Genomic DNA, 27,132 nt, shown 5'->3' with positions numbered 1-27,132 from the left:
ACTAGCGTGGTGAAGTACGACCCAATAACCCCCTATGACCCACTCAGTGTGGGGGAGCAGGGCCACATCCGGCAGTGGACTGATCAAATTGCCACACATGTAAATAAATCGGCGCTAACCGTCAAGGTAAGGCCCACTGAGCTATATAGCTCTTTTGTCAGAAACCACCTGGCCATAAATCGTAGCCCAACGAAGTGGTTTATCATCTAGAAATGTATAGCAGCCAAATACTCTAAACGAACGTTGAATCTAAATTTGGAGGGAAAAACCAGAGGACCCGGAGAAAAATACACACGACCACGGGGAAAACATGCAAACTCCAAATATAGAGTAGGCGTCAGGGTTATGATCGAACCCACGACCTCCTGCATACAGGTGAGGTAGTTAACATCCCGCCACCACGGCACCCCCAAAATCAACTCTTTGGTGATCCTGCTGCTGCAGCGTTGGCAGTGGTGCAAAAGGATCATTAAGAACAAACAAAAAACTCGGCACATTCGTCAATAACACTGCTGCCTGAAAAGAAAAACATGTACAACAGGCGACGTTTCAGAAAAGGGCCCTTCTTCATAGCACAGAGAAAGGCCACTCCTGACTGATATCGTGCGGTCTGCGCTGCCACCTTGTGGTGAAACACTGCAGGTGACCACTGCAATGCAAACGTAGAACTTCCTGGAAGCACAAATGTTCCCCAGCCCACGAGCACAGGGTGACACCTGCTGGTACTATCGCACGCACACAGTCGAGGTCTGTAGAATGTTCCCGATTTCGTACGGCTGCTCATGTAGATGCACAGCAACGGCGACAACGGCGACAATTTCACATTATGGTGGTCAAGCCAGACAATCGCGTCGGGAGCAGCGGCGTGTATTGCTGCGATGCCTCCTTCGTATTTGTGGACAGAGGTTTGCGTCGTTATGCGTTGTACGGTCTCTCTGTTCTGCATGACCACAGTCGCAGACACTCCTGGAGAGTTTTTTTTATTTTAACATTATCCGCATCTGCCATGGTTTGTGCGGATGCGGTGTATCTACAATGATTTGTCATCATTGTACCTCAAATAATTGTCACGATTCTGCATTGTGATTCGATGTTAAGAATCGATTCCTCTCCTCCTCCAAAAGTTTGGAACTCCCTCCCCCAATCCTGCCATCCGTGCTTTTCACTCCCGGCTCAAATTAAAAGTCCAAGGTTCAAGAGTGTCCGATTCCTTCCGCCTATGAAGGGGAATCCATTTTTTTGTTTTTATGCAGGAATACAAGTGAAACGACACGGACGACGAAGTACTTGGAGCTACTTTATTGAAGGCACAATGACTAAAGACCTGAACTTGGTTCTTAATTTTGTAGCTCGTCCCTTCACTCAAACGTCCCGAACTCCTTGTGATCCTCCCCCTTTTATCCTCTTTGAGCCCCCTCTCTCGAACTTTCCTGTCCTTGTTTTTTTCCTTCAGCCAATCCTCATCCTTCTTCCCTAACAGATACCCTATTTTCGTTCAAACCCATTTTTCCTCCAATGTCTTTAAGCCTACCTCCCCGACCAATCCCTGTGGAGGTCTCTTTTGGTCAATCGGAGACCTCTTTCGGTCAAGCAGAGACCTTGGTTATTTTTCTAACGAGCCGTTAGGCTGCACATTGGCATGGGGTCATTTTCGGTCATTACACAAGCACAAATATAATTGACAAAAAAGTCTAACCACTGCTATATAAGAGGTATTTTTTTTGAAATACCGTACACAGGAAAGCCTCGCTGAATCTCAACACTTTTTGACGAGGTATGGATTTTACCAAATGTATGAATACGTTTTCAGAGCAAAGCTATGCAAAGATGGATTCAAGAATCCGAGGCAATACCTGCAATCATCACCTGGTCGCTCCACAGCGCAACCACATAGCAGGTTGCATTGTTCGGGAGGTCTTTCATACAATCACTCTCCAAGGGCCCACCGCCCGAAGCATTTGCCGAAATGACGCCGTGAAGTTATGTTTAAGGTCACGTGAAACCACGTAACAGGTGGGCCACTGCGGGAAGGCTGCCGTCTCTCAACCGCAGCAGAACGTGTCCGCATCTCCCTTCGATTGGGGGAATTGAAGGCGAGCCACAAGTGGCCATGCAACCCAAAACTACGGACCATATAGTAGCCCACTGTAGTCGGCGCACATTCAGCGAAGTAGGAAAAGCAAAAACCGCACAAACTATCTCCCTGAAGCCCTCTTGTCGTAGCTAGCAAACCTCAATATCGGTATTTAGCTCGTGAACACATTGCCGTATGCAGGAATAGAACACAGCGATCGCGGCGCTGTGCATACCTTTCTATTATAAGACCGAGTTACGACTAAGATGGATTTATTTGAATGTTTCTACCCGCACGTCGAATGTAGCCATCGTGAAAATGACAACCATTTCTGACATGCCTCATAGCCTGGGCAGGCAAGAAAATGAGGCTGCCACAGGCCAAAATGCCGGATGATCAAACTGGCCATTGTCTCCGTGGGGATGAGGCGGGCAGTAGGGTGTTGGTTTTGGCACGACGAGGGGGTGGGGGAGGAGACAAGAAACGGTTGTAGGAGACACCCAGGTGTCTGGGTGGCGCCAACGGAAGAAGGCGCTGGCCTCGGGTTGGGTGCAGGGGAAGGGGTGTGGGGCTCCTCATTAATTCAGGATTGAAATATGTGAAGTAACATTTTTTTCCCCAAAAATTAATCGTCGTCATCAGACGTGGTGTTTGTGTAGTTTCATTTAATATCCATTTGTGTTTGCTGGGATCCGATTAAAATGGGGCCTCATCGGACAAAAAACTTCAACAAATCGAGCTTGTTAACTTTTGGCAGGTTGGCCTATAAATTAGCCATATATTCAGTTCAATATAATCGTTGTGAATAATTAATGTGCGTGTGAAAGGAGGCGATAATGGGTCTGCAATTCCTAAAAACGGTTTAGTCTCCCTTGACGCATCGAGCAAATACGTCCATTGGGTAGGAGTGAGTGAGATTGCGGGACAGCGGGCAGGGTAAGGTATTGTGGGTAGGTTTGGAGGTACGTGGGCAGATTGGGTACCCTTAGAATCTGGGTGGAAATGCAAGGAAAAATGTATGCACAAATACATTCACGTTTACAACTAGAAATAAATAATAAGGTTGAGTTTTATTTAACAACTTAGAAGAATTGCTTAAACTACATTAACCAGATGAATAAACGTCGCTGTCAACCACTACCGTACACACTGGACAATAGCCAAAGCATACGTTAGTAGCGCTGTAAGCAATGGAAACACGGGAGGGAGGGGGGAAATAGAAAAATAAATAAACCACATTTACAACAGAGAAACAAAAACACGTCGTAAAAAAACAACCCAATAAATCAAATAAAAGAAAGGAAAACCTCTTTCATTGTATTACCTGGCTTGGTGCCCCCCCCCCCCTCCAATTGGATTGCGAGAGATTTATACAAGCGGTGGGAGGCTGGAAATTGTTTCGCCGTATTTTTAGTTTCACGCATGTCGCCCATCACTCCGGGGGGGGGGGGGGGGGCGGGCGGTGGGGGAGACGCGGGACGACTACAAATGCTCCGACGGCTTCTGCGCGAGCCGCCGTTCACCCGGTCCCGCTGGCGACCCCGCGGTTGGTGCCCGATGGCAGGAAGCGAACCGCCTGGCAGGCCCCCCCCCCACCCCGCCGGTCAACGTACGGGCCCCTCCGCCTCGCTCCGGCAAAAAAAGTAAGCCTCTCCCACGGCAAACGTGGCCAACAGCCCTGTTCGCCTCCCCCCCCCCCCCCCCAAGGTCAAAAGTCGCAAACGGACAAAAGAAAAAGCCCAACCTTGGTGAAAGCAAAGGGGGCCCCTCTCGACTGCCAAATATCCAGATGATCGATTCATCCATCCAGGGACACATGTGTAGGTCTATCTGAGGACAGCGACCTCGGAAAACACATATTTAACAAAGCTACATGCAAATAGAGCTACTTTTTTTATTTCATCGATTGATCAAAGTAAAAAAAAAGATATCAAATCGACAGATTCCAGGCGTCATTTCTCACCGAAAATCTTTTGGGTCGCTTTTAAGACTGGAGGTGATGGCACACGACTTATTTGAAGCCACAGGCAGAGCGATAGGCATACTGGATGCAGTGGTGTGCCAGGTCCAAGGAATATTTCAACAGCGGGGTTGACGTTGATGACGTTGTCATCGTCACCACGTTGCACTGAGTGTGCACAGGGGGAAGTTTCCTGCATTTTGGAGGCCAGATGCCTGGCTGTAGATTTAAGAAAAAAATTAAGCAATGGATGTTCTAAGTGCAAAATGCAATCTACGGTTATAAGTCAGACAATCTCACTGCCAACCATCTCTTTATGCTCTGCAGAACGGCCACTGTCAGAAATGTCAGCCGATTATATATTATCCTATTGTAAGGCAGCGTTAATAGCAAACGTGATCTGTTTTTTTTGTTGTTTTTGCTTACACACCACTGCCCAAGCCATCCTTTAACCGTTTGTTTTCTACCTCAGCCATGATGTGTGTTTGTGGCTCAACAAGTCGTGCTTTAAGTCAAGATGTAATCATTATGACATTTATTTGTATCAACCAAAGGCTTGAGAGTCTGTTTTTAGAAGGGCCACGCATTGGGATGTTTAGCCAATTGGAATATTAAAGAAACCCACGTAGAAAACGGAATTCCTGTCTTGAAAACAGCAGAAATCGATGCACCAAACCTACAGCTTGGCGAAGATTGCCTTTGAGGATTGCCCAAACATCATCCTCCCGTTCCACGTCTCTAGAGGCGGCACCATCTCACCGGCCACCAGCTGCTTGGGGGCGTCACGCACACCGTGTCTAATTTATACGACTACCGCTGGGTTAAAGGCGAGCACAGCACCACATCACTGGACCTACAAACGGCGCAATAACGAAGGGGGGGGTAGGGGGCTGGGGGTTGGATTCTCGGCGACGCCTCCCCACAGCCACGCTGAGCCACGTGCCGTGCACCCAACAGGAAACGATCGTGGAAACGTTGGCTCTGGCCCCAAACTTGTTCGGCTCCCGAATTGCCGTGTTATTCCACGAGAAAAATTCGGCGCGGTCAGCAGCCAACGGAAATAAAGTTACAGCCGAGGGGTTACGGAGGCCGGGTTTCACGTCTGGTGGAGCGGCGAGAAAGAGAAAGAGAGAGAGGAGGCTTTCATAAAAATTTTGAAGCGTAAAAATGTTTCCCCGTCTGTCTCGCACACACCGGAGTGCACACACGCGCACTGCTTTGGTTTCGGAGGTGTGGATTTCAGCTGGCGTGGGCAGGCGGGCGGGCGGGCGGGCGGGCGGGAGTCCGTCTGTGCGAGACAGCGAAGTCACAGCACAATAACCCGTTCAGAAATCGTTGACGTCAAGAAGTGCCGAGCTGGCACCGCTGGGCGACCCTGGATTTAAAATCTGGGGTTCTCAGCTGCACCATGATTTGATGGTCTCAGCCCAGTTACTAATGACTGAAGACACACACACACAGCACAAAGATCTGCTTCTGCACTTAATTAGCGAGATTTACAGTTCTTTCCTTGTATTATTAATTTCAGAAAATGAAAGGGCAAAATTCAGAAAATGAACCCTACACTCACACACACACATGGTATTTGTTCGCGTCACTTCTTTATTGGTGATTAAACGCACACGCGCGCGCCCATACCTGCTTATTTATATTTCTGGTCGTTTCATATTTCACTGAGAGAGCAAAAAATGCTTCTTCTTTTCATCCCCCCCCAACCACACACGCACACACTTAGCTCCATCGACAAAGACAGCAAAGGCTGGAAAAGCCAGTTATTCCAAAACTGCTGTGCTCGGGTGAAGCACGCAAACTTTGAAGGTTTTCTGTTTCTAAAAAACGATCAAGGGAGGGGCATTTATCGTTTCTAACTCATCGGAAGCAATTTTTTCCCACCGGGATATTTACGACTGCACGGGTACGCTGCCGTGGTTGCAACGGTCAGTGGCACTGGGCTGGGCGCGATCCGTCAGTCGATCGGCTGGTAGTGTGCAGTGGGGTAAAAAGTGTGGGATACTCCCAACTCTGCCAAATCGTCTTGGCCAGCGTGGAAGAGTAGGCCAAAATAACCACTAGCGGGGGGCGGCGCGGGGGGGAGGCTTGGAGCTCTCCAGAGCTCCCTCTAGTGGAGGTCCTTTCGCCAGCGGCGGCACGAGAAAGCACCACGCAGGGATTGCCGCCTTCACCTTCATTTTTGATTGCCGAATTGTTTTTTTTCCTGCGCATGTGTCCCACTCTCGTGCGAGCTTTGACGAAGGTTTAGAACCGGGGGTTGTGCTTGCGAGTGTCGTGCAAAAAAAGTTTACCACCCTCGAACCGCAGACACGTGGGCCGAGCTTTTGTCCTCCCAAACCACACTCCAGCGCAGGAATTTGGCCGTTTGAAAGGCCACACCGCTCCGTGTGGGGGCAGATTGAGCGGCGATCCCACAAACATCCGAGTTACGTCACCGACAGAGGAAATCCCTGCGAAAACTAAAATGCGACGTCGCATTGCTCCGTTAAAAGCTGCCGTGGGAGGGGGGTGGGGGCAAACTGACCTGGTCACTTTCTTGAAACGTAAGCTTTTAAAGTTACGAGAGTCATTCTAGGTAAACCGGCACGTTTAGATTTTTTTTCAAATAGAACTTGGAAATCAAAGTGAAGTGATTGAACTGACCACTATTTTTCAAAGCACTCTCCTGCAATTGTTTGTGGTGGCATAGTGATGCATTCACTTCCAGACGAGTAACATTAGGACGTGCACACAACCGACAACCTTTGGAGGGTATCTTCTTCCACATCTATAACACTGTGTCCCGACTACCATCCACTTAAAAAAATTTCACCACTCAAACAAACCTGACACGGCTCTGACGTTATCCTTCGCCAGGTTTGAAGTTTCCAATCGGCAGAATCTTTGTTGCTGCACGATGTGTGGTCACGACCAGGGGGGGGGGGGGCCGACGTGGCCCTGCTGAGGCCTCTCCAACGCCGACTCGTGAACCGGTGCGAGGGGGGGGTGTATGTGGGGCGGCCGTTACCTTGTCCTTGTCATCGCAGATGTCGCAGAGGCGGTCGTCGGAGTCGAGGATCCCGCCGTCGGCGTGCTGCAGGTACTGCACCAGCACGGGGTGGCTCGCGTCCTGCGCCATCGGAGGGGGGGGGCGGGAACGGAGGAAATTCCGTCATGATGACGCCTCCACGCAACAGCAACAACAATACCGCAAGCAAAGTGAAATAGCGGCGACAGAGGCCACAATAGTCCGGCGGGCGACGTTGCGATGTATGCATTGTATGTTGAACTTATTTTTTTGCACCGTACGTAGCCAACGGTGCTAATCGGAGGTGCGGGGGTGGGGAAGGACAACAAACTGAACACAAAAAGCAGCAATACCGAAAATCGGCAACACTGTGACGCGGAGACAAGCAACTCGTTCAGGACGACAAGAGCCCAAACACCAACCACCTCCACAACAGCACAACAACAACAACACACAATAACTAACACCACAGCACAACGACGACAGGCGCAGCCGTTTCACAAGGTTTTAGTCGAAACAGAGACAAAGGTAACTCCGTCACGATTGTTGCGACGCTGGGAAAACCACGAACACCATGATACAGCAACGACTGCAATGTTGGCTGTGGCGGGGATTTGAACTCGGGTCGCCGGGTTCACACCAACTACAACGGTTAATTCGCCTGCCCTCTTAGCACCTCCGCACGCTTGGCTCCATACGGTTCCGAAAGAAGTTCAACATGCATACATTTCAGTTGTCAAGAGTTGTCTCCGCTCCCTGTCCATCACCACCTGGAATCAACCGAGCAGATACCCCATCATAATGTCGAAAATAAAACATCATATTATTTTATACTGCGTAATAAAGACGAGAGAGATTTTTTTTTCCCTATGCGTTTTTTTAAAATCCGGACAGCAAAAGTACGGGACACTATCTCTAACGAAACAGAATATACCACTTCATTCAGACGCTGTCTCCCCGACAGACCTGGTCTTCACCTGAGGACGGCTGCTTGCGTTGTGGCCGAAACGTCGTGAGAATTATTTTATTGCTTTATTTTTATTATTTTATTATTTCCCTTCTACGTGACTTTACCGAAAGAACCAAGAAGAAGAATATACCATACTCGCAAACACATGCGAGCGCAAATTAGATCCAGGTACACTTCACCTGACACCGCTGCCTTCCAACCATTACCGGTTACCACTCGGGCCCTTCACTTACAAATCCTCCCCATTACCCGGCCACAGAAGCCCCCCCCCCCCATCTCCCCTCCCGTTGCCGCGCGGCAAGCACCATGAGCGCCGTATATTATTTTCCTTGTGTTTGTGTGTTTTTTTCCTCTGTCTCCCCCCCCCTCCCCTTTATACATTTTTTTCGGGCGAGCAGGCTTTTCATCACCACCGCCTTTTGTCTGGGCAGTAAAAAAAAAACCGCGTCGCTCCGCCCGCATGCCCAGAAGGTCACGTATTTGTGTCGGGCGGTGCGCAGCAACAATCCTGTCTGAGGGCCGTCAGGGGCCTCTCGTGGAAGCAAACCTAGAACTATTTAAACTATAATTATATTTTACCAGGTAAGGCCTCACTGGGCCCAACGAAGTTGCTCATCATGTGGAAATTTATAGCAGCCAAATACTCCAATCACACGTCGATTCTAAATCTGGAGGGGAAAATCCGAGGACCCGGAGAAAAATCCACGTAACCACGGGGAGAACATGCAAAGTCCAAATATACAGCAGGCGTCAGGGTCGGGATCGAACCCATGACCTCCTGCATACCAGGCGAGGTAGTTAACAGCTCACCGCCGTGGTGCCACCCATGCGACTGGGCCACCCTCTCACGGTCCCATCGCCGAATTTTATCGTCAATGTTGTCGGGTGTTGTTATTTTTCACCTGGGCGAGGGTAAAGGATGCTGGGCCACAGTAATAGTGGGCAGCACACTACATTTGCATTCCAGAGGCTGCGTGTTCAAATCTCCTGGCATGGCAGTTGAAACAATGGGCAAGTTTATTTCTAATGCCCGTCCCCCTACCTCTGTTCACCCGAGAGAATAAATGGGCACACCAGTTAGTCAATCGGCAGGTTGTGTGCGGTGGGGTACAATCTTGGGTACTCCCAACTCTTTAAAGACATCGGGTCAGCGTTGAAGAGTAGGCCAAGATACCCTCTGAAGGCGATCTTTAGAGTACCCTCAAGTTGAGGACCCCATCTGCTAGCAGACAAGTAATTTCAGGGCTGCACTTTTACCTTTTTTATCAGGCCATGCCACGATTTCAGACGTACATGTCAGTCACTCTAGCGATGTGGCCTATTTTTTCACTTAATATTAAACAGGTCATTGGTAAACTCAAGTAGGCACATGACAAGTATCCACAGCCACAGTGAGGTGTAAACTGGGTGTGGTGTACCGGATGCGTGAATTACTTTCTGGGTCGCTAACCCGGACACAACCGGTTGGATGTGGGTAATCATGAGTACAAACAAGAAGTGGCTATTACTTGAGTGTAGTATGTAAACCTATTGGGACTGGAATCCAGAATTGTCTACCTTTGCACTATAAATCGAGTGATTCCCCGGTGTTCGATTCCCAGCCAAAGCTAACATCAGTGCGGAGCGACATCCGAATATGTCTTGGGCCTCACCCTGCATCAATCAGCACTGAGCCGAGTGGTGAAGTATGGTCACACAGCCCCCGTGACCCACACAGTATGGGGGGGGACCTTCATCCAGCAGTGGACTATGAACGTGATATACATTAAATATTTACCAACAACTTCTACAACTTCGATTTAAAGCTTTCGTGACTGTAGGGTTTCATCTTCTTGGTTCTTTCGGTAAGGTCACGTTGAATGGAAATAATAAAATAATAAAAATAAAACATAATAAAATAATTCTCACGACGTATCGGCCACAACGCAAGCAGCCGTCCTCAGGTGGAGAACAGGTCAAGGCGCTCTTCCCCCCTCCATCCAAGCCTGGGGTGTGTCATTCAGACTCTGTCTTCTCGACAGACCTGTTCTCCACCTGAGGACGGCTCCTTGCATTGTGGCCGAAACGTCTTGAGAATTATTGTATTATGTTTTATTTTTATTATTTTATTATTTCCATTCTACGTGACTTTACCGAAAGAACCAAGAAGATTAACTCCTACAACTACTGTTGAGGCCCCTTGACCGACTCCAGAAAGATGACGGTGATGACGACGATGATGATAACAAGAGGGCTGACTTAACCGTCCCCATCATGACTGCGAGACCCGCTGCTCTCCCAAGAAGCGAGCCATGTTCTGGTTTCCCAGATAAGGGAGCTGTAAATTTATCCCACTCAGAGGATGTTCTATCACTCGATGGGGGGGGGGGGAGACGGGTGGGGGGGTGTCTCCCTGGCTTCAACGACCAAAGGGGCTCAGGAATCCTCTTATAAAGCAAACCGTGCCCGTCGTCCCACTTTCATCCACGACTCCCGTTGCTCCTGGCGTCACTCCCCCGCCCGCCCGGCCGCGTGAATCATTTTGAATCATTTATAAGCGGCACGGCAGGAAGGAGCACTGTAAAAATCACCTGACACCGCCGTGTGCACAGTAGCGACAACAGCAACAGACTTAGCACCCGCATCAAACACATGCAGGCATGTTGGCAGGGCTTTCGAGAAATTATGCGAATCCGGAACTATTTATTGTTCGTGATGCATAGCGAGGGGGGGCACGAGCGATGGGTGGGAGGGAAGAGGTTTCAATCTCCGTGGATTTGGATCGCAAACCGCAACGGCGCTAGCGCAGATTTGAGTCGTGATAAATGGATGCCTAAAAACTCACCTATACACTAGACTCTTTTTTTTTATTTACGAGATAAGGCCCACTGAGCTATATAGCTATTTTTCAGAAGGGACCAGGCCACAAATGATAGCTCAATGGCGTGGCTTATCGTGTGGAAATTTCTAACAGCCAAATACTCTAAACGCGTGATGTTGATTCTAAATGTGGAGGGAAAAACTGGAGTACCCGGAGAAAAATCCACGCGACCACGGGGAGAACATGCCAAATATACAGCAGGTATCGGGGTCAGGATCGAACCCACGACCTCCTGTATACCAGGCAAGGCAGTTAACATCTCACCACCATGGCGCCCACCTAAAGCTCTCGTGACGCAAATCTTGGCCAAGGTGCAAATCTTTCTCGAACCAACGCTGGCCAGACCACTCCAGTTTTTTGTTATATTTTACGGTAAGACATTATAGACTACAATGTTGGAAATGACTGTAAACAAAAGTTATATTACTGGCCAAACTGTTTCCATCTACGATCGGTTCCAAACTTCCGACATCTCGCGTGTAAGCATCATTAATTATGCATCAGCGATTCTGTTTAATTTGAATTCATTATGATTTGTTGCATGAATGATCCCGACTGGCCAGTTTCCCAGCTATTTTACAAGAGAATGAGGAGCATCCTTCGCGGCAGTATTGTACAACTTGGTGAGGATTTCATCTACAGTTGGTTTGTACTGCAGTCGGAACTAGTGGCATAGGCGAGTTGAATCTCGCACCACTTGTCTCAGCCAGTCACAAATCTTTCAGGAGCCAACGCTCGCCAGGCAACTTCAGGTTTTTTTTTTATCTGCATTGTAGGGCGAGACATTACAGACTTAAACGCTGTAAAGAACGACGAACAAAAGTCACATTTGTAAGCCAACATGGTTTACCATTTATGACCAGATCTATCATTTCAATATCTTGTGTGCATGGTCGTGTTTTACGCAACGGAGCATCGACACTTCAGGGCTTTTGTATCATTGTGGACACAAACCACACGGTTACACGCTTTGGCAAACACAAGATCCTCCGTATTTGCCTTAACAAACCGTTGGGGCTTGTCCTGTGAAACGAGCACCTGTGAAGGACGGCACGTCACACGAGGGGGTGTGGTGCGATTAAGGCCACTCGCACCCTTCGTCTCCCCAGCGCTGATGTTTACACACTGCACCAAGGAATAATTTAAGGCTGAATTGACTTAGGTGAGGTCCAAGCCCAGGACTTGTTCATACATTTTCCACCCATGTTGGCCATGAGCAGGAATCAAACTCACTCAGGTCACCAGGTTCACAAACCGGGCACTCGGCGGCCTCGTCACCAGTGACCGCACAGTTACTTCCGTCATGTTCAATTACATCTGGCTACTATATTCCAGCTTAATGAATGAACACTGTGGATTTGACTGCCATGCAATGAAGGTATTTTGATCTGTAGCAGGGCTACTGAGCGGATATAAAAATGTCACTCATAAAGCTTTCAGAAGTAGTTCTGTGAATTATGCTTGCGCAGGCCGTTCCAGCACACACTGCCGTCCCCGCAAGGCTTTTAAAACTGGCATTTCTCCTCATGACACGAAGACGAGCGAACGTAATCGGAAACAGAAAATTCGAAAGCTGAAGTTGTTTTACTACAATAGGTTAGAGAAAATGTTTTTTTTAGCGATCTACTTATGCAGGGAGGCACTGATCGCTTGAATTTGCTATAGATCTGAAAATACTGGGTGGACAGTATACGTAAACATATGCGTAATCTTTTGTTGAAAAAATTGAGTCACCAACATTGCAAACGGTGGTCTGGTCTCGCAATGTCTTTGCCTTCTCTCTCTCTCACCTCTGAAGTCTGGTCCATCACACACAACCGGTTGGCTTCTTATGTAAGTGTTTGCATATTACGAGGCGGTGTTTGTCAACTGACGAAAGAGGTAAATATTTTCAGTCAATCCACCCCAGCTACAAGCGAAGGCAAACAAACATTGCACAAGCGGAACTCCATCCGGTCTCTCCACATATAAATAACAAAATATTTTCGTCCATCGTTCTAATTATTGGCGTTCCAGACCGATTATTACCAATGTTATCAAGAAGCATTTGTTTAAGCAATCAAACCCTGGTCAAGTTCAGACCTTCTAGGTCACAATCAGCAGGGTCAGGCTGGGTCAAACAAATCCGGCAGGATCCATCACGACATATTAGGGGGGGGGGCCACACGGGGGGGTCCACCCCACCCCCACAACACCCCCACCCCACCTCGGGGGGCCCACCCACCCATTCAACGCAAAAAAAGTACGAGTCTGGATACGGCTAAAGGCCTTCTTCATTGCGTGTGGGTGGCGTCCTCTTGAAATCATCGGAAATTACAAAAAGAAAACGTTGCCCGGAGCGGCTACTCTTTAGCGGCGAGGTCTTGTCGGTCGGCACGGCTAATGACAACTCTGTGTTGCCAGCCAAAGCATTTCCTCTCTCTGTTTTAAGTAGCTCAGCAAGCAGAAAAAAAGCGGGAGAACTGCCTGACAATACATCATTGTCATGTCACCCCCCCCTACCCTCACCCCGTAGCTCGCAATGTTGCCAGTGACGTTCAAGGCCACCTCGACGCTATTCAAGCGAGCGAGGGGGGGGGGGTCGCACGTGGGGGGGGGTCGCACGGGGGGGGGGGTCGCACGGGGGGGGGGGTCGCACGGGGGGGGGGGGGTCGCACGGATCGCAGCACCACAGTGGCGGACGGCGCGCATTTAAACAAACAAAGACAAAGATCCCCCGTATAGCCTTTAACAGACTGTTGGGGCAAGTGCTGTTAGCGAGCACCTATTAAGGCCGGAACTGCACACGAGGGGGTGGGTGGCCAGCACCACGCCTGGCGATGTTTACACACCGCACCAGGTACTCATTTGAGGTCGAGTCGACCTAGGGGAGGCTCACGACCGGTGCAGATAATCGTCAGCGGTGGTTGGCCGCGAGCGGGAATCGAACCCGGGTCGCCGGGCTTCGTAGCGCAGCGCGCTGACCGCTGCGCCACCGCTCACCAAACACGCACACACACACGCGCACACACACGGTGCCACAGATGCTCGTGTGTTCGCGGTACAATACTCGGGAGTGTAATGCTAAGTTGGGTTTAACCGTACGGGTAGTTTTTTTTTTTGGGGGGGGGAAGGGTGTGGGGGGTGGGAATAGGAGAATAACGTTCACGTAAATGCGTGCGCGTGTAAAGTTTGTCTCTCCCCGCCTCTCTTTGTCAATCCACCGCTGGGTGAGGAGGGCCCCCCATTCCGTGCACTTCGTGGGCGCTAGTTTCACGGCACGGTTCCTCGGCAGGCCGCTCTGCGGCGAATGTGGGGCGCAGAGTCAGAATCTTTATTCACACTGGAGGAATCCGATGAGCTGTGAAGCTCTTATTCACAGATGTCCACCGATAAGTCGTGGAAGCAAGGGTGCAGCATTTGACGTTTCAGCTTTGCCGTCTGCTGACCACCGCTCAGCACAGCAGCTGCAGTCGCCTATAACGTGGGTCACAACCAGCGGCTCATGAAGGACTGGGTCCTTGTAGCGTTATTTATTAAGGACCACCGTCTCGCATGTGCGTGCAATGCGGCTCTTGAAATATTGGGATTTTTCACCAAATTCAAATAAAATGGCTCTTCATGTTGTTTTGGTTTCCGACCCCTGCCTTTTAGGAACCCGGCATGCATGGCGGTCCTCTCATCCAAGAACTATGTGGGCTCAAACCCGGTCGCTTATCTTTTTTCTTCCGACGAGATTGGGCGCATTCCGGAGATATTAGGTCAAAGGCAATTCTGTGATGAAGGCGTGAGAAAAGAATACAGAAAATACTTTAGGGGTTGTGAGGTACACGCGGCTGTGGGTTGCTTCGTGAATTGCACAACCGAGCTGAACTGCATTGCAGTTGCATCATCGGACGGCGATTGACTAGCAGCATAGCAGTGTGCCTGAAGAAGAGAGTTTTCAATCGGTACACACTGCGGGCTCTTACGCATGGATCGGAAACAACGGGCGCTGACAAAGAAATTGGAACAAAAGCTGATATGCACAACAAAAGCGTGGAGAGAGAGAGAGAGAGGTGCACACTTTGAATGACACAGAGCCACCGAGGGGGACAGATGGATCGGAGGACGAATGCAAATCAGAGACACTGCACTGACTGCTGAGCAGAGCAAAGTCGGTTGGGCAGTCAGAACGCACCATTGCGAGTGGAATGGCAGCCAAAGGTGGGAACGCGCCCGAGAGTGGTCGTCCACCACGGAGATGGAGCGCCGAGAGAGGATCCCGTGCCGGAGCGAGACGAATTGCGGCATCGCACGGCCATGAGGAATGGCAACCCTCTTTTTCTGTCGTGCGGCGTGTTGCAGAGGCAAGCGACTGATTTTTGCAGAAGCAACAAATGCTGCTAATTGACATCTCGGTTCTTGAACCGTTCAGGGACCCTTTGGTTGCAAGTTGATTAATCGGTCAATGACCACGGGATGGCAGAAGAATGGCAACGGCATGGGGAGACCTTCGTCCAGGAATGGATAGCCAATGTTTGCTGCTGCTGCTGCTGCTGGCGGCGACGATGACAACGACGACCGTCATCGTTTTTAATTATACGCACGGTGGCTCAAAGGCGCTAAAACAAAATGCCACGCGTACGCAGCTGCTGCCGCCCGATACCGCGCTCGCAGCTCGGGTTTTGCTGCGCCGCGTCAGTGGAACGACTCCTCGAGGGGATCTGGCGCGCAGACTCAGCGGGGTGGTGTCTCTCACGGCGGCGGCTCAGGGCACACACACGGCCCGGGTCTTGCGCGCTCCGACACACGTTCGCCGAACAAACAAACAAAAAAAACCGCGGCTTTGAGAATAAATAAACGCTGCCCCCATTTAAAACGATTCCGCGAATCAAGGCACCTCCATTTACAATTGTTGGGTCCCGCAGGCTCAATCAAGCGGCCCGTGTAGAATCGAATGATACGAACGGCCTCATGAATTATTCCGCGGTGGTCCGCGGGATTAATTATTTAAAAGGAGCAACTCCGCCGGCTTTTGTGAGACAAGAGAGCCAGGGGGCGCAGTCTTGGGGGTTTCCTGGCGCAAAAAAAAGACAAACAAACAAAAACACCACTCCTCCTGCGTTTTAAAGCGCTGTACTGGAAAGGGGCTCTGGCCACGTGGTTTGCGCGTTTGCTCAGATCGCTCGTTCGCCTCCTCTGCAGCGGGGAAGTCTCAGGTTCCAATCCAAAACACAGACGCCCCCCCCCTAGGCTTCCACAAAGCAATACAAATCCCTCCCTCGCTTGCTACGTCGTGTGCCAGTTTATCCTGCGGTCATTTAAAAGGCTTAGGATGTTGTCGAGAGGCCCGGTTTCACAATCTGTCATTTAAATGCGGCGACAGAGGACTGGTATGCCAGTCTTTTTGTCTAAATTACCCATCAGTGGCTGGGTCTGTTAGTCTGTTGTTTAAAAACAACATCAGAGACCAGTTTGTTTGTTTGAGGCCTAAAGGACCCAACAGAGATTGGATATGTCAGTCTATTGTCTAAATATTCGAAAATATACGTTATAAAACAGATCAAAAGTTCTAAATAGGTGAAGTATGTTTTTATTTGCTGCATATAAGTTCAGGAATATCATGTGCATATAATGAGTCCACTGGCGTAGCTTTGAAGACCGAGCCAAATATAAATAATTCGCATAAACAGCCGTTCTGCTAAATTATAATCAACGATCGATTGAGTGGCCACTGACGCAGAGCAGAGACTGACAAGCCGGCATCGCCGATGCGGTAGTGACATTCGTCAGTTCGTGGCAGGGACCATGGAATTTGAAGTAGTGCAAGATCAGTCAACAGTAGCTACCATTGTTATTATTATTACCGCTACGTGACATTCACAGCCAAAATACCGGCATCCGTTATAAACCAACGGAAGCTTATTTATTGCCTTTTTAAGCCGCCAAACAAGACTTCTTAAGAGCGACCTCGGGCAAAAATTGTCAGGTATTAACCACACAACAACCGCGACAATCACGCCAGGAATGTGCTCCCTTTGCTTTCGCTCGAGGCCTCCAAACGCCCCCCCCTCTCCGTATGCGACCGGTCACGTTGTCACGACGGCCTCATGGAAACGCTCCGGGCGAACAGCGAGGAAATGTGCACTGCGAGAAGTCAAGTTTGATCGTCTCGCGGGAGGCTTCGCAGACTCCTCGTCTTGCGCCCGCCGTGGGGGGATATTAAGCCGATTTCACCAGAGAGAGAGACCGATTTTAAAAGATAAGCACTGCTGCCTTTGTCTCCCCACTCCTGATGCTGGCAATACTGGCACACCAGTAGTTATTTGCACAAAGTACATTTAAACCTTTTTTTGTTCAAATCACCAAAAGTGCTTTTAAGGCAACCGCGGCCCAGAGGTAGTTATTTTAAGCCGAGAAAATCTAGCGGAGACCCAGGCCAGGTGACGATCCAAGTCACCTGCCACGGGTACAAAACCTTCACCTGCGCACGCCTCACATCTCCTCCACGTGATGCACAACATCCCCATGTCGCGTCCAGCGTCTCGAGATGCAGAGGGCGTACTGCAGTTGCAGCCTGTGATCAAATTACCAGGGGATGCACCCGACCTCATCAGTTCTTGGAAGCTAAGCAGGTCTGAGCTTGGATAGCGCTTGGATAGGCACCCGGCATGCACGTTAGGTCCGTCATAGGCGCTTACGCGGGGCTACAATTGTGGGAAATACAGCAACATCCATTGCTGTACTGTAGTTTCTATGCCCCTACGTCTGTGCTTCCCCGTCTTCACCAACCCACACCGACCAGCACGGTGAAGTATGATCGACCAACGTCCACGGTTTATATGGCGTGGGGAGGCCCTCATCCAGCAGTGGATTGACAAAGGAGTCGCGCACATGTGATTGCAGGACCACAGCACCACCCATTCTCCCATCCACTGGCAGAGATCCATAGGCAGTCCCCCAAACAACTGCTGCTCAAACGCCCAGCGTTGCAAAAGTCTTTAAAGCGGAGTCGCCATATGAACAATAGACACTGAACAGGCCTTCCAACGTCTTGCAACATGTCACTGGACAATTCCCCGAGTATTAAGCATGCATTAACCGATACACGATCCTTGAAATCGCTCGTAAAATGCGCAATGTGTTCATCCCAAAAAGTCGATAGACTTATCGCAAAGACAAAACCGCAACTTTGACACCGCACCACAAAGACAAAAAAGATGCCCCCCCGCATGGCCTTAACAGACTGCTGGGGCCAGTGCTGTTAGCTAATGAGCACCTATGAAGGCCGACACGGCGCACGAGGGGGGGGGTGGGTGGCCAGCAACCACAGCAACCACCGCACCACGCACTCATTTGAGGCCGAGCCGACCTAGGGGAGGCCTCAGGACCGGTTCAGATAATCGTCACTCATGTTGGCCAAGAGTGGGAATCGAATTCGGGTCGCTGGGTTTGTAGTGCAGCGCGCTAACCGCTACACTACTGCTCCCCCTATATATACATACAAAGGCATAGACAAAGATCCCTGTACAGACTTAACAGACTGTGGCGATGTTTACCAGAACACATCGCACCGGGCACGCACTCGTCCGAGACCCGAGTCGACCGCGCCTCCCGAGGTCTCCCCGTGACGCACGCACGGCACCGGCCCGTCCCGGACACTGCGCCTACCGAGTGACGGCTCCAGCGCCCCGAGAGCAGAGCCGTCGAGCCGCGGGACAGGAACGACATTTTTTTTGTCGCCGCCACCGCCGCTCTCGCGAACGGCGGTGGGAAGAACGTCGTCCGGGCCGACGTCCGTCCGTCCGCCCGTCCGTCCGCGACAATCCTCGACGCAACGAGCTGGGAACCCAAATCTGGGCGAAGAGCCGCGCGCCGCAGCACCCGCGATGCGGAGAAACTTTGGGCGATGCTCGCAGCAGTGAGCATCGCCTTCAAACTCGTACGCGTGTACGTGAAGGAGGATGGAGATGGTGTGTGTGTTCGTATATATACAGATATATATATAAATAATGTCGGCCTATTTGTAGCGCCGCAGAAACGCTACTTCCCTCTTTTGTTCGAAATGAAGCAGGCAGAGGTCACCGACGCCGCGATGTCACCTTAGGGATTTGTGCAACAAGCGGAGAAGCGCCGAAGCAATTCGCGCGCACGCAAAAAATACACGCGGACATTCGCAAACGTGCATATATACACAAAACAAATACTTACACGTACCCACACACACAACAAGGACCCATAGACCGCACACATACACACACAACATGTGCCCAACAGGCACTCACTGCGTCTTAGATCACGTGCACACATTAGTGCACACAGAACATTAATGGCATCTCCACGTCTCAAATCAGCTGATGTTATTTTGATTTGGTGATTATTCATTTATCTATCACAGTGCCAACCGTATCTGTAACTTCCTTCACCCCCCCCCCAGCCATCAGTGCTGTCGAGTCCCTGCTATTAAAATGCAGGCCCCGAGGCCAAGGTGCCTCTTCCTCCACCCCTATGACTTCGACTGCCTCTTTCACTTTTCTTCAAAGCACATAAACACGAATTTGTAAAATTAGCACGCTCGCATGTTAATTTTTTTCGCACAGCGTTTGAGATGCGGTCGCATGTAGGCACGAGTATCCGAAACGGTATTATACCATTTCAAACTGGTTGAGTGTCTCTAATCTTACATCTCTCCAGTCATTACCAATGTAATGCACAGCATTCAAGTGTAGTGTTCGTATCACTTGAGTTTCATGAACGATAGTCAGTGATTTTCAATTTGGATGGACTGGTCCTTGCCATAGGAACGTGAAGTTTTCACCACTGACTCTGCACCAACAATGGAAATGGGACACCACCAGATGCTCACTTCAGAATCAGTATTTAAACTGGAGGAATCCGCTGAGCTATAAAGCTCTTTTTCGCAGATGTCCAGTAGGGGAAGGTGTCAACGTTACAACAACAAACACTACAAAAACCCGACAGGAGTGGAAAGTATAGGAAAGGTATCCAAATCACGAAAAAAATTAACACTTACCTTTTATCTTAGCACTGGGAACATTTTGACGTCTTTGGTTGTTAGAGTGCAGCAGTTGGCGAACGCCACTGTGAATCAAGACTAATATCAGTGGCCCGTAATATATGAACCCGTCCTGGGCTCCCCCCCCACCTCTTACACCAGGGGTCGGCAACCAAAATAACAAGAAGAGCCATTTCTTTCCAATTCGGTACAAAATTCAGTATTTCAAGAGCCGCAATGCATCTGAGTACATACTGTACATACGTACATATCGTCAAGAAGCAGCCCGTAAAGAGCCGCATGCGGCTCCGGAGCCGTAGGTTGCCGACCCCTGTCTTACACCAACCAGCACTGACCAGTGAAGTAAAGTATGGTCAAACCACCCTCACAACCGGTTGGGAGTGGACAAGCCTTATCCAACAGCGAATTTCCAAATGGGCCATTATTTATCTATTTGTTTCTAATCACCAAACAAAGCCAATCGCAACAACCGACATTCGCCACTAAGTGGGCGGCCACGTCACCACAGCGCTCGGTGCCAGTCTCGGTGCACTTTGAGGCCGCGCGACGTTTGGGAGGCGCGCTAGCAGGAGGTCACGGGACAGACCCCAGGTGGTTATGGGTTAACCGGCGCCGAGCCTACAAACCCGATGACGACCTACGCCGGGATCCATACACAAATAAACACAGCGGCACTAAAAACTGGCATCTCCCACGGCTCCCTGTTTTGTTTGGGATGGCGGCAAGGGAGGGTGGGGAGGGGAAACAGAAGGGGCAAGGATGCTGCCCGAGTCTTATGAGCAGGAATCAATTAAGTGGCACTTCGCTTCACTCTAAACATAAGCAAACCATCGACCCCTGACCCTTGCAGGGAGCCGATGGTGATAAATGACTCGTGACCTTAAGTCCAGACTGCTGCGTTGTCATCAGATGGAGTAATGGTAAGCAGGCTGGACTCGCAAACCGAGGCTTGATGGTTCAATCTCCCAGGCCCGGCAGGTGAAACCATGGTAAAAACTCCGTCCGCCTGCCCACCCAGCAGTATAAATGGGTGCACCACGGTCGATCGACCAGGCCGCGTGCGGTGGGGTACACAGTCTGGGAATTCCGACCTCTCGAAGACATCTGGCCAGCATGGAAGATTAGGCCAAATGCCCTCTAGAGGAAGATCTACAGTAGAGCTCCCTTTAGAGAGGGTCCCCCTTTCACCGGCGGCGGGACAAGAAAGCAAACACAGGGCTGCGCCTTTAACTTGAACACCCTACACTCAAGTAAAGCCTTGTACAAGGAAGGCACAGGATGGGGATTTGCTACCGATAGCAAAAGCAAACGAATTGCAAACGCATTCCGGAAATTATGAGAAAACTCATAATTCAGGGTAGTTACAAGTGGTATATCGTCACCCTTAGGCAGTGCCACTGTGCCCAGTGAAATACACTCGGGCACAAGGCAAAAGTGGGTAAAGGATGGCTATGCGGTGCTGATGATTTCTTAGGAAGATGAAGCTGGTATACATTTGACTCATTGCCCTGCTGCTGTATAAAAAAATACTGCCACAATTTTGACTCCTGAGTTGATGTCTAAAACACCCCAGCAGTGAGAGTCACCAATTGACATTTTAGTCTTATTACACACCACTCATTGCACAAGTGCGTACCACCACGTAAATATGTTAGATAAAAAAAACACGTCACTCAGGCAGAGTACAATTAACCCCAGAATTAATTACACCGATCCCCACACCGTGAGGGAAGGCGCCTACAGACAGGACACGATTGCTCCCTTGGGCCTTGTTAAGTGGGATTAAACATGACGCACGCGGCAGATGGATTTTAACGTTAACTCCTCGCCATGGAAATCCCTTCTCTTTCATCTGGAGCAACACCAGCGTTAATTCTTGGCTCGACATAAGCCGTGCAGTGGTGTGTGACAAGCGAATTGAGCAAATTTGGCTCATCTCATTCGTGAGGGAGTCACAATCGGCTACTAAATATTTTTATTCCATGAAAATATTATAAAGCATGTCCACCCCTCTGTCCAACCATCAAAAAATATGTCCAGATTTATAGAGTATGTCTAGATTTGCCAAATCTGGCTGTCGTCTGATGATGCTATTTGTAATTACTGGCAAAACGTTGTACTCGAATTGTAAATGTTGTGGGTTTCCTCTCCAACACACCGCTGTGCTGTACTAGTAACGAACTGGCATGCTTTGTTACTTATTGGCTGTGTCAGGTGGTGGCGAGTTTAACGACACATTTATATTTACGCGATATACCCCCAAAAAAACCTCCATTATGGACATCAAAAGACACTTCACAAGTTTTCACAAATATGGCAAAACCACAAAACCTGATCACTACGAAAATTGCAGGTTACCAATTCCGATGTCTGGATTTGTATAATCTGCAGGTAAGACTGGTAAATGTTGCTTTGTATAACCCGGATGCGTTTTCAGGTTGCACCGCGTGTTGTTGGGCACGATGTCCGACGTTCCACTCCACGTGGGGGGAGCTTCTTCAGGAAAACGAATAAAAAACAATCTGAAGAAACACTCTGGAGAGAGCTACACAGTAGCAACAGCCGCGAAATGAAATATAACATAAGGCGGTGAGCGCTTGACACGGACATTCACTCGCCGGACGAACGTGTTTAAACATTTACGCCTTTTCTCGCGTGCACATTTCACTGCGGATTAAAATTTCCCAAAGAAAAAACGGAGGCTCCCTCAACGGACTGGCTTGTCGGCGTTTGTTTTAAACGCAACGCCGCCGTGCGTTTCATTGTGATGCGTCGGTGACAGTCAGGGAAAGAAGCACCCGCTGTAGTCTGGTTGCCCTCAGATAACCAAGCCACGAGCGTTCGCGTTCAATCTCACGACCGCCAACGACAGTAGGGCACAGTGCGGCGTTATCGCTTGTATTTTTTTTTACGAAGAGAGAAAACGTGTGGTTAGATTTAGAAACGTCGTGCACTTTGGGAGTTGGATTTAACGCGCACGACTGTACGGATTCTCGTGCGGTGATGAGGGGGGCCCTCAAGCGCTCTCACACCGACAGCCGGGGGACAGAGCCACGTTCGCGTGAACACAATCCCACTTGGTAGACAGACAGAGAGGGTGCTTCTGGAACTCGGTCAGCAGAGCCTCATGTCGTCAAATCAGGTAACAGTCCGCGGAAGATGACACCGCAGAACTACCATGCAGTTTTTCAACAGGAGCCGGCCTCTCTCGACTCGAGCTCCTTCATAAGGCCTGCAGGATCAGGGCTGAGTTTCAAGCCAAGGCTGTCCAGGTCAGCGACCCAGAAAATGTTGTTTCCATACCATATGTGAAGTTTCACTCTACATGCTAAGAGCTTTTTCTGGAAGCTTTGGTTTCTTGAGTTCCTGTAGAAGCATCCCAGCATGCATTGGGTCGATCTAGAAACTTCCCACGGGAGACAGAAGTAAACAAAAACTATAAACCAAACTATTTTTATTTTACAAGGCAAGGCCCACTGGAACTATGATGAAGTGGCTTATCGTGCGGAAATGAATATCATGCATCTGGTAAATATCAATAAAACTACTATTTTCGGGGTTTCCTTCTCCCCCCCCCGCCCCCAGATCCACCACTGTCAGCACGTGGAGTGAAACGTCAGACATCGTGCCGCATAAACAACGAGCGGTTCAACGTGAAAACATCGGAGAGCTACAAAGGCACGAGCCACCAAGACCTGTGGAGGAGTGGAGCCACCCGCAGTGGCACGGCCGTGCCCACAACACCCCCACAGCTCACCCCCCACCCCACCCACCGGCTCGCTCGCTCACACACCACCACCACCTCCAGCCCTGCCTGACGATTCAGTTAGCAACGACCACAACAACAAAGTCCAGAGACACTGTACGGGCAAACACTGGCACCTTGTGTGAAAAGTTCAGCCCAGTTTGCAGCTGGGACGGGGTCGATCGGCCTCCTAAAGCGCTAACTTGCAAGCAAGACGCAACAGAAATGTTTTAAAACAAAAGAAAACACTTTGCGTTTGTACAATATGCGCACAACCATTGACGGTTCCTGAGCAAGTCCACTGTGGTTCCCTCGTCATCGGTCAACGTCAAAATACATTTGAACAAAATGTGACCCACTGGCAGCAGCATTAGTGAAGCAGAGATGGACAACTGTAGACCGGTTTCTTCGTCCTGATTAGGATTTAATGTATGCACGTTAATCTTTTTTCGCACCGTACGTATCCAAACGTGCTAATCGGAGGTGCGGGGAAAGGACAACAAACTAAGCACGAAAGCGGTTCTTAAAGTGAATGAGTTTTCAATCTAAATGTAAAAGTGCACAGCTAGTGGCCACAGTGTAAGTCAATGATGTTCTCCCAGCTCTCCCAATGGGTTTTTTTCTGGGCTACGCAGCACAACCGCCCAAAACCCTAAGTGGCACCTCGGCCTGCTTTGCTCGATACATCGGCGTGCGGAATCGCACATTTGTGTCACAAACAAATGTAACTCAAACGTTTACACAGCCGCCGTCTGTCGTTCGCCGAGGGTGGCGACATTTACAGCCGTGCGCAGTCTCAGTGCGGTACAAAATACCAAAAAATGTTTTACGTGGAAAGGCTCATCAGTGGAATTGGGCTGCACAAGCAGTCCGTATCAATGAACACAGGGGCAAGGAGGTTCACCAATCGCCCCAACGTGAGACTGTTTATACAACCTATCCATTGGCTTTATGTTCGCCTGTGTACACAAGGCATTGTGCAAAACTCGTACAAAACATTCCTGAAAGTGGGCACAGTCTTTGCACAATATACACATTACTAAAATTAAGCTGGACGAAAGGCTTCACCGACACCGCTTTGGTCATGAAAGTTGTTTGACCATACTTCGCCACACTGGTCAATGCAGCTTGGTAAATATAGGGGGGGGCCCAGGCACAGGGTGGACAAAGTGGTTGCGTGGCAAGCAACACATCAGACCACCTTTGTCTCACCATACCGCAACAGATACTCACTCAAGGCTCAGTCCACCTAGGAGAGGGCCCAGGACAGGTCCAGATAATCGCCAGTTGATGATAATCCATGGCCAGGAATAAGCTCCAGTGGGCCGGGTTCAAAGTGCAGTGCACTAACTACTGCGCCACCGCTCCCACTCCCTGGCCATAACCACCTGCCTTTAAAAACCACAAACTGTCAATCCATACAAATCGCTTTGGTTTTGTGCCATTCTTCATACCACCGGCCAAAGAGGGTGGAGTGAAATTGCTCCGTCAAAGCTTACCACTCGGGCTCAGGACGACGCGCATCCACGCGCGTCGTCCCGAATCCGGCACTGACCTACATTAATCAATGCCGACGAGCGGATCCATGGACTTAAGCCAACAAAGAGTTACTGCAAGCGGCGTTCGTCGGGCTAATATTAGGCACAGCCTCTACAGTTCCGTAAGCACATTAGTGCCTCCGTAACTTATCCTTCGCTTCATACACCAGTGGCGGGGAACCTCCTGCGTTTCTGATGCAAGTCTTCGTTTCGCACGGCCCTGGGCCACACAAAGCCCGTCACGGTGAAGTTGCCCCGCAAATGAGATTCTCCCATCGGCCGCACTAATCAGCTACTCGAGGGCGAACATACGTGGTTATGGTATTTGAGCGCTCGCAGAGCTGAAAATTTTAGCGCGCAGTCGCTCACTGCTGTCACCGCGAGCGCCTCTTTTGTACGCAAGTCGAAACGCACCAAGTCGAAACGCACGGCGATTTAGTTTTGCGTCATGATTGAGTAACGCCGGTAGTGCGTTGTGCGTGCTAACGTGTGCCCGCTAACGTGTGCTCTGCGGAAGGTCCTATTCAGTTTTCAGACAATGTTATCCAGCCCAGATACACACATTGAACGTGTGTGTGTACAATGCAGCACAAGTATGTTCGTACCTAAAATCATGCGCGTACCTACACGTGTGCATGTACATGTGCATTGGGAGCAAGGCGGACTGTGGTTCCGTATGGCCGAAATAACAATGTAATTCATCAATGACATTCATGGATAATGATTATAATGTCCTTAATTATCCAGGAAATCCATGCTGAGCCTCAACTTTTTTTTAGGAATATCCTGCATTTGGGTATTTGGCCAATTCCACGAGCGTTTGGTAGATGGGGTGAAACCAGACTACCCAGAGAAATTTCACACATTCCAAGGCTTAACACTCTGCACAGCTGGGTTCAAGAATCCATTCTGTACTGCCACCTCCCTGCCCACTTTGAGGTCACAGCCTACGATGCCTTGCATTACCAGACAGCCTCCCATCCAAGCACTAACCAGGCTCAACTTTGCTTAGCTTTCGATATCTCCCAAGATGGGGTGCGCACTGAGAATGATTTAGTCATAGATGATGATTCTTTGGTTCTTTCGGTAAAGTCACGTATAAAGATAAAATAATAAATTAAATAATAGCATACTACGACGTTTCGATTGCAACACAAGCAATCATCATCAGGTATAAAAGAAATAGCAAAAAAAATCTAACCAAAAAACTATAGACAGACATATAAGCAGACAGACATCATAAAGATACACAGAGAGAGAACACGTATCGGCACAAAGAGAGAGGTCGTCTCTGTGACGGGGCCTTAAATATAGAGAGGGGGCGGGGGCGGAGAGAGGGAGGGGGCAGAGAAAAAATTAGCATGTCAAGGAGTGGACAACAACGTGGTACGGCACACGCAAGCTTGAAAATTAGGAGAAAGACACACTAAAATTAAATAACCTAGTAAAATATCGAAATGTAATGTAATGCAACACAGAGAGTCGGTCAACACACAATTAACGCATAGCCCGGTTGATTACGTATTTCAAAGATTGCTAAGTTAGAAAGCTCCAAAATTAAGATAGGTGATGATAGTGATTTTGCTTTATTGATGCGAGTTGACCTGGCATTTCCATGAAGCACAAAACGAACAGCAATAACTACTTATAAACAGAAACAAAATAAACACGGTCGGTCAACACTGTGGCCAACAGACCAGAACCAAAGAGCAGCGTGCACGCCTCAAGTATTGTTGCAGTGACACGCGCAAGAATCGCCCAACTTGGCTTATTGGACTTTCCACATAAATCGCGGGTATTTTCACTGTACGCGGTCAGTTCATCAGCACGTTTAAAAAAAACAAACGATTCCCAAGCCCGACAAACCAAAGCGGTAATACATTCCTCGGGCAGGGTCAGCCACGCCACAGAAAACATTGGGATACCAAACCCCCCAACGGGAAAGTGCACTTTTTTTTTACCCTCGAT

General features: G+C 49.5%; 1 protein-coding gene across 3 annotated transcripts in view; it reads right to left on the bottom strand.

The window, feature by feature from the left end:
- LOC144943454 (partitioning defective 3 homolog B-like) overlaps window positions 1-27,132 on the bottom strand; it is a 98,524-nt gene that overhangs the window by 51,610 nt on the left and 19,782 nt on the right. For all 3 annotated transcript variants that reach the window (XM_078870885.1, XM_078870883.1, XM_078870884.1), the window contains exon 2: window positions 7,054-7,155. In XM_078870885.1, coding sequence (XP_078727011.1) covers window positions 7,054-7,155 — 102 coding nt within the window. The remainder of the gene's footprint in view (window positions 1-7,053; window positions 7,156-27,132) is intronic.

This window comes from Lampetra fluviatilis, chromosome 31, assembly GCF_964198595.1.
Source record: "Lampetra fluviatilis chromosome 31, kcLamFluv1.1, whole genome shotgun sequence".
Taxonomy (NCBI): Eukaryota; Metazoa; Chordata; class Hyperoartia; order Petromyzontiformes; family Petromyzontidae; genus Lampetra; species Lampetra fluviatilis.
The sequence above is the reverse complement of the archived record's forward strand: the minus strand, read 5'-3'. Positions and strand labels throughout refer to the sequence as shown.